The 14360-nt window shown below is 38.5% G+C and overlaps 1 protein-coding gene across 1 annotated transcript in view; it reads left to right on the forward strand.

Annotated features, from left to right (window-relative positions):
• TET1 (tet methylcytosine dioxygenase 1) overlaps positions 1-14360 on the forward strand; it is a 162675-nt gene that overhangs the window by 130280 nt on the left and 18035 nt on the right. The window contains exons 7-9 of the mRNA XM_043984934.1: positions 5458-5608; positions 10650-10739; positions 12161-12298. Coding sequence (XP_043840869.1) covers positions 5458-5608; positions 10650-10739; positions 12161-12298 — 379 coding nt within the window. The remainder of the gene's footprint in view (positions 1-5457; positions 5609-10649; positions 10740-12160; positions 12299-14360) is intronic.

The following is a 14360-nucleotide window of genomic DNA, read 5'->3' on the forward strand; positions in this document are numbered from 1 at the left end:
CAACAATAGTATTGCTGGGTCTATGCACAGCTTTATAGCCCTTTGGGCATAATTCCAAATTGCTCTCCAGAATGGTTGGATCAGTTCATAGCTCCACCAACAATGCATTAGTGTTCCAATTTTTCCACAGCTTCTTCAACATTTATTATTTTCCTTTTTGGTCATATTAGACAATCTGACAGGTGTCAGGTGGTACCTGAGAGTTGTTTTAATTTGCATCTCTCTAATCAACAGTGATTTAGAGCATTTTTTCATATGGGAATAGATAGCTTTGGTTTCTTCATCAGAAAACTGCCTGTTCATATCCTTTGACCATTTCTCAATTGGGGAATGACTTGGATTCTTATAAATTTGATTTAGTTCCCTATATATTTTAGAAATGAGGCCTTTATCAGAAGTACTGGCCATAAAAATTGTTTCCCAGATTTCTGCATCCCTTCTAATTTTGGATGCATTGCTTCTGTTTGTACAAAAACTTTTTAATGTAATTGAAATCATCCATTTTGCATTTCACAATATTCTCTATCTCTTGTTTGGTCATAAACTGTTCTCCTTTCCAAAGTTCTGAAAGGTAGACTATTCCTTCCTCTCCTAATTTACCTATGGTATCACCTCTTATGTCTAAATCATGTACCCATTTTGACCTTATTTTAGTATAAGGTGTAAGATGTTGGTCTGTGCCTAATTTCTACCATACTGTCTTCCAGTTTTCCCAGCAGTCTTTGTCAAATACTGAGTTCCTATCCCAGAAGGTGGATTCTTTGGGTTTATCAAACACTACATTACTAGTGTCATTTACTACTGTGTTTCCTGTGCCTAGCCTATTCCATTGATCCTCCACTCTATTTCTTAACCAGTACCAGACAGTTTTGATGACTCTTGCTTTATAGTAAAGTTCCAGATTTGGTATAGCTACCCCACCTTCCTGTGCATTTTTTTTTTCATTATTTCCCTTGATATTCTTGACTTTTTGTTTTTCCAGATGAATTTTGTTATTATTTTTTCTAGCTCTATAAAATAATTTTAAGTAGTCTGATTGATATGGCACTGAATAAATAAATTAATTGAGGTAGAATTGTCATTTTTACTATATTAGCTCTGCTTATCCATGAGCAATTGATATCTTTCCAATTATTTAGATCTGATTTGATTTGTGTGAAAAGCGTTTTGTAATTGTGTTCATATAGTTCCTGGGTTTGTCTTGGCAAGTAGACTCCCAAGTATTTTATATTATCTATGGTTACTTTCTTTCTTTTTTTTTTTTTTTTTTTTTTTTGGTGTGGCAATTGGGGTTAAGTGACTTGCCCAGAGTCACACAGTTAGTAAGTATGAAGGGTCTGAGGTCAGATTTGAACTCAGGTACTCCTGAACCCAGGGCCGGTGCTTTATCCACTGTGCCATCTAGCTGCCCTGCTATGGTTACTTTAAATGGAATTTCTCTTTCTATCTCTTGCTGCTGGACTTTGTTGGTCATCTATAGAAATGCTGATGATTTGTGTGGATTTATTTTATATCCTGCTACTTTGCTAAAGTTGTTAATTGTTTCAAGTAATTTTTGAATTGATTCTCTAGGATTCTCTAAGTATACCATCATATCATCTGCAAAGAGTGATAGTTTTGTTTCCTCCTTGCCTATTCTAATTCCTTTAATTCCTTTTTCTTCTCTGATTGCTAGCTTTACCCACCAGAATGACAATAATGAGACAATATACCAAAATCTATGGGATGCAGCAAAGCAGTGCTTAGGGGAAAATTTATAGCTCTAACTGCTTACATGAATAAAAAAGAGAAAGAGGAGATCAATGAATTGGGCATGCAACTTAAAAAGCTAGAAAAAGAACAAATTAGAAATCCCCAATTAGATACTAAATTAGAAATCCTGAAAATTAAAGGAAAGATTAATAAAATTGAAAGCAAGAGAACTATAGAATTAATCAATAAAACTAAGAGCTGGTTTTAGGAAAAAACCAATAAAATAGATAAAATATTGGTTAATTTGATTTAAAAAAAAGAAAGAAAACCAAATTTCAGTATCAAAAATGAAAGGGGTGATGTTACCACCAATGAAGTGGAAATTAAATCAATAATTAGGAATTATTTTTCCCAACTGTATGCCAATAAATTTGGCTATCTAAATGAAATGGATAAAAATTTACAAAAATACAAACTGCCCAGGTTAACTGAAGAGGAATTAAAATCCTTAAATAAGCCCATATTAGAAAAAGAAATTGAACAAGCCATTGATGAACTCCCTAAGAAAATATCCCAAGGGTCAGATGGGTTTACAGGTGAATTTTACCAAACATTTAAAGAACAATTAATTCCAATATTATACAAATTATTTGGAAAAATAGGTGAAGGAGTTCTACCAAATTCGTTTTATGACACAAATATGGTGGTGATACCAAAACCAGGCAGAGCAAAAACAGAGAAAGAAAATTTTAGACCAATCTCCCTAATGAATATTGATGCTAAAATCTTAAATAAGATATTAGCAAGGAGATTACAGCAAGTGATCACCAGGATAACACACTATGACCAGGTGGGATTTATACCAGGAATGCAGGACTGGTTCAACTTTAGGAAAACTATGAACATAATCAACCACATCAATAAGAAAACCAACCAAAATCATATGATTATCTCAATAGATGCAGAGAAAGCTTTTGACAAAGTACAGCACCCATTCCTAATAAAAACACTAGAGGGTTTAGGAATAGGGGGAGCTTTCCTTAAAATAATAAGCAGTATCTACCTAAAACCATCAGCAAGCATTATATGTAATGAAGATAAGTTAGAGGCCTTCCCAATAAGATCAGGGGTAAAACAGGGATGTCCATTATCACCTCTATTATTTATTATTGTACTAGAAATGTTAGCCTTAGCAATCAGAGAAGAAAAAGGAATTAAAGGAATTAGAATAGGCAAGGAGGAAACAAAACTATCACTCTTTGCAGATGATATGATGGTATACTTAGAGAATTCTAGAGAATCAACTCAAAAATGACTTGAAACAATGAACAACTTTAGCAAAGTAGACAGTGTTTTTTAAGATACTAAACATTCCTCATTTACATTACTTGAATTTCAAAATTGATTTGTAATTTTGCTTTTGAGGCAAAGTTGAACTGGAATTAGCAGGGTAGGACTGACATACTCTTGCCTTTGATTAGAGCATTTGTTATGTCTTCCATAAGGTAGTCATTTTCTCTGGGCCAATGTATTCAGAGCTGCTTTGGGATATATAATTTCCTGGCTGAAGCAGCAAGACACCCAGAGGGAGAGGCAGGAGGGAACACATACCAGGCTTTTAAAACCACTGCCACCAACTCAACTATAACCTCCCCTTAGACTGATTGATGATATCCCAGGACCCAGAGCCCTGTAAAAAGCAGCATCCTTCTCTACCCACCAGTGACCCTCCTTCTAGACTGCCTCAAACAGCCATCATCAAGGGAGGGAACCTCATGCAGTAGGGACCCGCCATCCTTGATGCCACTACCAACTACTGAGCCACCAACCTATGGGCAGGTAAACCCTAGAGCCCTGCAGCAGTATGTGTCTCAGACCACTGGCCCCGGAAACACACCTACAGTAATCATCCAGGGAAGTAACCCTTATGGACATGAAGCTGATAGCTGCCTCTGCAGCACAAAATCTGCTGAAGAACCAGAAAAGAAAGCTTTTGCCTTCAAAGTCCTCGGCCTTCTCACACAATTCAAGATCAAAAATGCATGTGGTGAGGGGCAGCTAGGTGGCGCAATGGATAAAGCACCCGCCCTGGATTCATGAGTACCTGAGTTCAAATCCGGCCTCAGACACTTGACACTAGCTGTGTGACCCCGGGCAAGTCATTTAAACCCAATTGCCTCACCAAAAAAAAAAAAAAAGAAAGAAAAAGAAAGTTCAGAGCTAAAGATGCCATGAACTCCAGATTAGCTCAATTTAATTTTGTTGACTTAAGCCTTTAAATACATGGGAGAGGGCAGCTAGGTGGTGCAATTGGTAAAGCACTGGCTCTGGATTAAGGAGGACCCGAGTTCAAATTCGACCTCAGACACTTGACACTAGCTGCATGACCCTGGGCAAGTCACTTAACCCTCATTGCCCAGTGCAAAAAAAAAAAAATGTTTTTAAATACATGGGAGAGAATGCATCCCCAGAATGCTTTCTGGAGTTCACAGTAACAAAACCAAGTGTAGAAAGGAAGACTAGATTTGGAGTTAGGGGGGCCTGGCTCTGAATGTTGACTCTGCTAATACATGAGTTTTGACATGTTTTTAACCTCTCTTGCCTCTGTTCCCTCATCTGTAAAATGAACATATTCAATTAGGTCACTCCTATAATCCCATCTATCTCTAAATTCTATGATCCTAGAATCTTTTGATTTTTCAATTTGGCAGCTGGGGTTGGGGGTGGGGTGGGGGAGAGAGGTCCCTCTTAAGTTACTTTAAAGCCTGGATTTCAAAGTTATCATTCATCCTTTCTGAAGCAAATGGGCCTCTCACAACGGGGACCTGCCTTTTCTTGTAGTCATCAGGTTCTGTCTTCCAGGACTGCTCCTCCAAGCATCCAAAGTCTCTCTCGCCACTCTTGTTCAAAAACAGATTTTCCTACTTCTTTTTCTCTCTTTCTTATCTTTCTTTCTTCCCCAGCAAAGTCACTTTGTCTCTTGATTTGACCTTAGGGGCGGGAAGGCAAGAGAAATTCCTATAATCCCTGCTAATCCCTAAACAAACCATTTTCAGATTTCCCAAGAGCATCTCCTTCAGTTTTGGAGTAAACTACTTAAAGGCTGCACACCCTTAAATTTCTACCATTTCCTCCTGAATTTTGCTGTGGAATGTACAAATAATCAGTAGTCACTATGGAAACCTTCTCATGTAGATGGGCAGATTTTTTCTTCAGGGATGCCTGACTTTTTCCAGATGAGGACTAATTTTCCAAAGATGTCTCAGAAGGCATCCAAGGCCTCTAGCTCAGAATAGGCCTGCTTATAAAACCAAAAACTTTGACCAGTCAGTTAGCACTCTTAACAAAGTTATTAATGCATGTCACTTAATGTTTCTTACTCACCCATAGAGACCTAATAGTTAAAGGTACCTCTCCTTAGTCAATGGTACATGTGTTGGAGAAATGAACGTAGAATGGAAACTACTTGGCTTTGTTATTAGGCAGAACTGGAAGTAAGGTTTGTTTTCGTTTCTGATTTTTAAAACACCTTCATTTTGGAAAAGTCAAGATAGTAGTCTCAAATTTCAGTACAAAGTTACCTGTATTTGTTGTTTCTGTGGAGCTTCGTAAGCTAATTCATTTAAGAACAGTCATAAAACCCAAGTGTGTCTTATAAATCATGCTGTTAGCCCTTAGTTGTTGTCTAGGTCACATGTTCACTCTTTTGCCTGAAGCAGTGCCTTGCTTTACCAGCTTATTACATTGTAATTGCCCATCTTGTAGTCGTACCTGTGCATGCCAAGGATTGGATCCAGAGACCTGTGGTGCATCCTTTTCCTTTGGATGCTCTTGGAGCATGTATTTCAATGGCTGCAAATTTGCAAGAAGCAAGAACCCCAGAAGATTTCGACTAATTGCAGATGATCCCAAAGAAGTAAGTTCTTTTTCTCAATACTAATTGGCAATTGCTTTTGTTATCTGAGACTACCTTACTTATTCAGTTAGCATCACAAAACCATGGAAAGCTGGAGCAAAAAACATAAGTTAGTTCATTAAATGATTCTACAGTGTTCTTTTAGGGTATGTGTGTGTTTTCTCTATGCATATTCAATTAGTAGCTCCCAGAATGTTGTCTTGATGAAACAGAAGTGAGAGAATTCCCACTCTCTACAACAGCAAGCTGACCAAATGTTACTTCAGCTTCACTTGCTTATTTTCACTGACCCAATTAATTTTTCAACATCTTAACTGATCATAACAACTACAATAACAAAAGTCCATAATGAAATGGGCATGAATTTAAAGAAGTGACACGGAACATGGAGGATTTATTACTTAAGAAATGGTAAGAAAGAATCTAGTTATTTTTGTATCTATTTAACTTTGTTATCAACTCAAATCACCATGAAAATTCTTAAATATATAGTACAGAAATGGAAAGTAACCCCAGAGTAGGTGGGTCATTCTTCTATGACATAAGGACCTAACAAATCTATGCTTCTGCTTTTATCTAGATAGGTGTTTCACTCAATATTTTATGTCACTTCTTTTGGGACAACAGTTCAACACCCAGTAGTTGAGGGCAACAAAGTGCATTGTAGGAGCTCTTCCACACTAAATGATGCTTAATTCATCCCTAACTAAAGTATCTCTAGGGACACAAGTGCAGCTTTTAAAAAATTACCTTAGGGGCAGCTAGGTGGCGCAGTGGATAGAGCACTGGCCCTGGAGTCAGGAGTACCTGAGTTCAAATCTGGCCTCAGACACTTAACACTTACTAGCTGTATGACCCTGGGCAAGTCACTTAACCCCAAATTGCCTCACTAAAAAAAAAAAATGACCTTAACTCCTAGACCCATAGAATTTCAGAGCTGGGAAAAATCTTAGAGAATACCCAGATCCAGTGACTTGATTTTACCGAGAGAAAAACAGGCTTAGAGAGATGAAATAACTAGTCCAAGGTTGCAGGACTGGAATTAAAGCCAAGATTTTATGACTCTTGGCAGGTAAGTACTTTTTGTTACTTATACTTCTTCTATCATATACTTTCCTATAAAGGTAGCATCCCCTGCCACAAATTTACCTTCTTTTCAGTTTCAACATAAAGCCAGGTGGCAAAATGAAATTACTTACCTCCTCCCTCAGGGAGGTGGGGCTATGAGCAAAGTGTAAGTCATGAACTGCTCAAGATACAACTTACTCCAAGAAAACAGTGCAAGTGAGTTATGGTTTGACTACACTATTGGCCACAGAATTGTTTCTACATTACCAAGATTGATTCACTGGTCAAAATTCTGCTGCCAATCACCTAAAGTCACTATTTCTAATACTACTGTAGTATCCAAAGCATTGAAATTGAGAATCATCAAAAGGTAATAATACTAAGGTACATGGGAGCAGGATGGAATACATGACAAGTCAGTACTTGTTCAGGAGAAGCAGTGGAAAGGATATCAACAAAGAAGTGTATGGCTGAAAAAAAGATGGACTGGTCATATAGCAAGAAAATAACTCTTGGGTGCAGGACAGCTCTCTTGCTACATTGGTATCCCCACAGTGTCAAGAGAATAGAACAAAAACCTCTTGGACTGACTCCATATGGCACATTTAAAGGACTTGAACAGCATTACATAGGATGGGTTCCAATCTTCACTGTTGGAAGGAAAACCCATATTAATGAGATCATAGGAAGATTGGAGTATGTGAGAAATAATTATTAACAATATCTTGGGGAACCTAGAGATCTCCCCATCTTTCTTAGTCCTTTCTTCTTCCTCCACTTTAAGGTCTAAATTCTCCATGAAAGTAAGTTTCATCTGAGTCAAACCAGACCCAAGCTCACAGAGGAGTCTTGGGTGGAGACATCCTTTTGTCTACATATCCCAAGGATGTTATTGATGAGATCAAGTCCAGACCACCATGAAGAGTCTTTGGTCTGAGGGAGACAGCCAAAGACTTTCTTTTACTAATATCCTGTCAGCATATTAATAAAATGATTAAATTACCCAGAAACTATGTCTCATATTTTTTTTCTTTTCTTGGTGAGGCAATTGGGGTTAAGTGACTTGCCCAAGGTCACACAGCTAGTAAGTGTTAAGTGTCTGAGGTCCGATTTGAACTCAGGTCCTCTTGACTCCAGGGCTGGTGCTCTATCCACTGCACCACCTAGCTGCCCGTATGTCTCATATTTTTAATCCTCACAAGTATTAAGGAATTTTTTCATTTGAGCTCATTTGATAAGCACCCATGCTAGGTTTTGTTCCAGTTGCTGTTGACACAAAAAGAAAAATAGTCTCTACCCTCAAGGAGCTTACATTCTAAAGGAGAAAACCATGGTACACAGATAAGTCAAAACAATATATCTACAAAATAAACATAAGTGATTATAAGGGCAGGGAGAGTACACAAACAATGGGGAAAACCAGGACAGGCCTAGTGCTAGTGCTGGTACCTGAGCTCCTCTGAAGCATACTTAAGGAGATACATCTGTCCTTTTAGCTGTCATAAAACTTGATTTTGTCACCTACATCAAGCAAAGTATATGAATTATTTAATTTATTCATAGACTGGATGGGACAATTGCCTTAGTTTACCCAAATAATTTGAGGAGATCACCAAGTTAAGCAGAGGCAGATTTATTTCATTCTCATGAGAATAGGCAACCGCATGCAAGGGATGAGGAGTGCACTGATGAGCTCATGAGTTGGGTTTTTATGGAAGTTTTGAGAGGGGAGGGTCCCTTACATGCACAGGGTGAGCTCATAATCCAAGATCTGATCCTGTCTCACCTAGTATGCGTGTTTAGCGCGTGATCATGGTATGGATGCATGCTCAGAGCTGGGGAAAAGGGTGAAACCACTCCACCCGTGTAAGGAGGGGGCAAGGGGGAAGAAGGGAGAGATGGTACCAGGAGCTAGGGCTTAGGAATGCAAGAAGGGAGAGGTATTGTCAGGGTGAATCTGCACTAACAGGAGACTGCTCTCCTGCTTGGTCATAGAACAAGGGGAGAGTAAGAGGTTTGTTGTAGCAATGGAATGGCTAACTATAACAGGGACTGGGGGCTTTGGAATGTAGGCAGGGAGGGTTGGTACCAATGTACACCAAGTTCAGCAAAGCAAGATACATGGTTACTACAATATTCTGTTATTAGCAATGGGACTAAACATGGACAGAATAATCTGACAATAAGTTTCAGAGTCTAAACTGACTAAATTCCACCATATCCCACTCACACTAAACTGAAGCTTTTACAAATTAAGGAAAACAGGGGGGAAAAAATCCTTAAAAAGCCAACACTGGAAAAGCTAGTAGGTGGCGCCGTGGATAAAGCATCGACCCTGGATTCAGGAGAACCTGAGTTCAAATCCAACCTCAGACACTTGACACTTACTAGCTGTGTGACCCTGAGCGAGTCACTTAACCCTTATTGTTTCATTGTTCTCCCCCCTTCCCCCCCAAAAAAGTCTATCCTTTACTTCTGGTAAAAGGGGGGCGGGATCAAAAGCCAATTTCAAAGAGGAGAGGCTTTAATTTCCTCATCATTAAAATAAGAGGAGTGGACTGAGTAATCTTTAAAATCCCTTCCCACTCTAAATCCTATGACAGATTAAACTGCCCTTTGATAATATCTTCTGAGGGGAGGTAGTCCACTAGAAAGAGCACCAGTGGGGGAAAACCAACTTAATTTGAGCTCCTGCTTCAGTGTTCCCTTTGTGACTCTGGGCAATTCATATTTAACCTTCACCAGCCTCGAAATCCTCATCTAGAAGATGATGATAGGGCAGCTAGGTGGTGCTGCCCCACCAAAAAAAAAAAGATGATGTTAATAATTGAACCACCACCACTCAAGAATTATGATGAGGAAAGTACATTGGGAACCATGAAGTATTATATAAACATGAGGTGTGATCATCACCCTTGCTATTATTGTTGATTTTTCAAAAGAACAAAAGAAGACAACCCAGTGATGCTCAGGATCTTGACCTTTGCAAAAATTATCTATGAATGGTGGCAGAAAACAGAAAAAAGAAAAAAAAAGAATATCCAGAAACCATATATAGGTTGCACTAAACAAATTAGCCTCAGTATCGTTATAAAAGTAAATCATGATTTCCAACAGAACACCCATTAGTGCCATTGTCAGTAAATACCAGACTGGTTGGATTTAATGGGCTCGCTTGAAATGGTGTTTATGGTTTTTTGGGGGGTGTTTTGAGTGGGGCAGTGAAGGTTAAGTTACTTTCCCAGGGTCACACAACTAGTAAATGTCAAATGTCTGAGGCCGGATTCAAACTTAGGTCCTCCTGAATCCAGGGTCCGTGCTTTATCCACTGCGCCACCTAGCTGCCCCCGGTGTTTATCTTTAAATACGTGAAGGGATTGGTTTTACTTAAATTATGAAAGGAAATGCTTTCAAGACCCCAAACAGAAGCTTTTATAGAAGGGTTACAACAGCTTCTTTTCAGTAGCCATTCTCATGGTTTGTAAAGAACTACCCTTGTTCTCTTACTCTGAAAGGGGGGTTACCCTGAAACACTGAATTTCCTTAATACAAACTAACCAAGTGCCTTGTTTAACAAAACTCTACTCAGTTTGATCTAAAGATGTTACTTTTTCCAACACGACTGGAAGAAAACTCTTCTTCATTTTGGGCTTCCAGTGTAGGTGACAGGATGGATCTTGGTAGGCAGAATGGGGAATTTGGGCCCATGGTGATATGAGTAGTGAACATCCCTGAGGTTACCTGAACCTGTAGGCCAGAATTTTCACTTAGTGGAGGCCAAAAGACAATGTGCCTAGCTCAGTTTGAGGAAGACCCAGAATCATGGCTGCCAATGCAATAAGTATCATTGTTTCTTAGAATAAAGGGCTAAGGGGATTAAACATTTGGGGAGGATAGAAGCATTGCCTATTAGGAGATGTATTTGCCATCCATCATTAGTGTGCAATTTATATATATCATGCTTTTTACACAGGAAGAAATCCTTGAAAGTAACTTGCAGACCCTTGCTACAGATGTTGCTCCTGTGTATAAGAAACTTGCTCCAGATGCTTTCCAAAATCAGGTGGGTCTTAAAGATAGAGATCATTATGGCCTGAGAAGCTGCTTTTAATATGTTCCACCTTTCTGTGTTTGAACAAAATTCTTTTTAAAAACTCACCAAGTTGGACTTTCTAAGATTGTTCCTTTGCTTCAAAATCCTCTGATGTTTTTGCCTGCTGGCAGTGTTGGAATCATCTCCTGCTCAATGCTAAAGCCAATCAGTAGATCGATATCAATCACTATCTGACTTTCCTAAATTAAAATGAAAATAACTTTACTAAGAAGTAATTTCTTTTAATCTATGTCCTGTAGGGTCATTTCACATTTGGTAATAAATTATTGTTGCTAACAAATCTGTTTTTGTATTTTCTACTATTTTTTTTACAGGTCAGAGTAGAGAGAGGTTAAGAAAACAATATTATAGAGAGAATGAAAATTTAAATAAAATCAATGAATAAAAAAACAGCAAAGAATGCAAATGCATAATTGGAAACAGAAAAACAATGAAGATAAAAAATAAGAAGCTTAAAGAGCATTATTAAAGAGGGAAATCCTGGAAAGATGAAAGCAGGAAGAAAATAATCTTGCTAATATATAGTCTTTTTAAAAAAAAATAATCTAAGGGAATCAAAAAATGGAAGCAGACTAAGGAAGAGAGAGGCAGAGCCATATTTAGAAAGAAGGAAAGAGTGACGTTAAGGAAGACAGAGAATAAATAAAAAGCAAAGGAAATTGTAAGTTAAATGCTTTTATTTATGGTCAGTATTATTGTACTCTGCTTTTAAATGCATTGACATTAAAGAACTTTGCATCCTGGATCAGGAACCTTTCTGTCAGTGGGAGGCACATTTTCCAAAGTGTCCCAAAATGGGTAACCTGTGAGATTCATTTTTTTACGCTCCACTGTACTACTGCTGTCCTTCCTCACAGTAATCACTGCTATTGACATAAGCTGATTTCAGCATCACAAGAACCCTGGGAGGCAGGTCCCATAAATACTATTAATTCCATTTTATAGAATAACAAACCAAAGCTCACAGAGGTGAAATCATTTGCTTCTGGGATTTCATACCTCCTTCGTGCTGGAGGTGGCATCCAAAACCAAAGGCCTCTCACTTCCAAGTCTAACATTCTTACCTGTTCCCTGAGAGGCTTCCACAGAGACACCTCTTTTCTCTGCTTTTGGGCATAGCATCAGTTCAGACTCTTGCCTAAAAGTCTGGTGTTGGTAGCTTTTGTCATCATTCCCATGTGTGTCCTCAGCTGTTCTTCTCCTTACAAGATCACTTCCAAAATGCTGCTAAACTAGTTGTCAGTATTGTTTGTGTTTGTTTTAAGATTTCTTTTTCTTACCAGTGAAAAGGCAATTCAAAATTCTTCTACCATGACAATTAAAGTTTCTTAATGCTACTTCCAGATCATTCTATTGAACTTATTTTCCAGGTAGAAAATGAACACCTTGGCTCAGATTGCCGTCTTGGACGCAAGGATGGACGTCCTTTCTCTGGGGTTACTGCCTGCATAGACTTCTGTGCCCATGCCCACAAGGACACACATAACATGAATAATGGAAGTACTGTGGTATGTCTCAACAAATTATCACTTTATTTTATTTTTTTAGTGAGGCAATTGGGGTTAAGTGACTTGCCCAGGGTCACACAGCTAGTAAGTGTTAAGTGTCTGAGGCCGGATTTGAACTCAGGTACTCCTGACTCCAGGGCCGGTGCTCTATCCACTGCGCCACCTAGCTGCCCCAAAATTATCACTTTTTCAAACTATTTCCTCTCTTTTAATCTTTTTTTTTTAATTAACAGACATTCCTTTTCTTTCCTATCCAACCCAACTCTCCCATCCCCATTGGAATAAGAAATAAAAAACTTGCAAAAGATACACGTAGTCACACAGAACAAATTCCCATGTTGGCCTTGTCCAAAAATGTCTGTCTCATTCTGCCTTCTGAGTTCATTGTCTATGAGGAGATGGGTAGCACAGATCATCATTGGTCCTCTGGAATCATAGGTGTCATTGTACCAATTAGAGTTCTTGAGCCTTTCAAAGTTGTTTGTCTTTCCAGTGTTGTTGTTACTGTATAAATTGTTTACCTGGTCCTGTTCATTTCACTCTGCATTGCTTCATATGAGTCTTCCCAGGTTTCTCTAAAATTGTTCCTTTTGTTATTTCTTATGGCACGATAAATAGCATTCTATTAATTTTTGCTAACCAAAATTCTTCAGCCATTCCCCAAATGATGGGCACTCCTCTAGTTTTCTGCTCTTTCCTTTTACAAAAAGAGCTGCCATAAATATCTTTGTACTGATGGGTCCTTGTCTTTTTCCTTTCATCTTTTTTGGTTATAGTCCTAGTAGCAATATCTCTGGGTCAAAGGGTATATACATAGTTGAGTGACTTTGTGGGCACAGTTACAAACTGCTTTCCAAGATGCCTGGACCAGTTCACAGCTCCACCAACAGTGTGTTAATGTGCCCTGGTAAACTCTTTCCCCAACTTCATTACTAGTCATTTCTTACTTGTTTTGAAGTGCTCATCCCATTTTTAAGCACTCAGAAGTCATCAAAAGCTACTTGAACAATTTCATGATTAAATTCACTTCAATTCAATAAACATTAGTTGTCTACTGTGTTCATTGCACTGTATTTGGCACAAAGACACGAAATCGTCCCTGCCCCCAAGGAGATCGTATGGCATGTACTTGGTGATGGCAAAACACATTTCTCATGCTAGCAAGAGGATACATTGTGACTTTTTCTGTCAATTATACTGCTGGAAAGTTATCCATTTGAACTAGCTTTTGTCCTTAAAAGACCTCTCGTGCTACCTTGGAAACTGAAAACCTCTCTTTCTGAGGATGGAGTGATACCTAAACTCAGAACAGAAACTTCTTTGGCAGTTGGCATTACCCATTCTCACTGTCTTTTCTGGGTTCATAGCTTCATCTATGTGAGTGCCCCTTCCACTGTTGCAAATTGAAACCTCTCCAAACTCAAGTACCTTGTGTGATTCTTGCCCATGTTTTCCCATGAAGTCTTCATGGAAGATCTACCCAAAGTAGTGGAGGCCTTCGCTTTGACGATTTAGTATCAAAGAAATGCAAATAGACCACTTGAGCTGTCTCTATTTCTCATTTTCACCATGTAATCCCATAGGCTTGTCTTGAAGAAGGTCTTTTCCACCACCTTTGGTGCAGTATATTGTGATCACTGGTATTGATTACCGTTGTCATCATCCATTACTATTTTTGGAACCTTTTTAAGTACCTGGACTAAGTACTTTCTGGGGTCACTGCCCAAATATGCTTCCTACCCTTACCCCAAAGATCAAATCCATAGTGGCTGCCCTATGGTAACCTTTGGGAAGGAATGGTGTTTACTTCTAGGAATTACTCATGAGCATTGTTAATTATTAATATATAGGGTGCTTTCTACCATGAAGTTCATTATAACGTGCTTTCAAACCAAAATGTTAGTGAAGTGCCTGGATAGTGAATCTAATTGTGCTGCTTTGGCTGAGATACCATGGCATTTCCTCTGTCTGGAAATCATTTAGAGGGAGGTTTTCCAGTATTATCCCAAATCTTAAACTTTGACTTTTTTTTCCTTTGAAAACCTTTTTTAAAAAATTTTGA

This window comes from Dromiciops gliroides, chromosome 2 (assembly GCF_019393635.1).
Source record: "Dromiciops gliroides isolate mDroGli1 chromosome 2, mDroGli1.pri, whole genome shotgun sequence".
Lineage (NCBI taxonomy): Eukaryota > Metazoa > Chordata > Mammalia > Microbiotheria > Microbiotheriidae > Dromiciops > Dromiciops gliroides.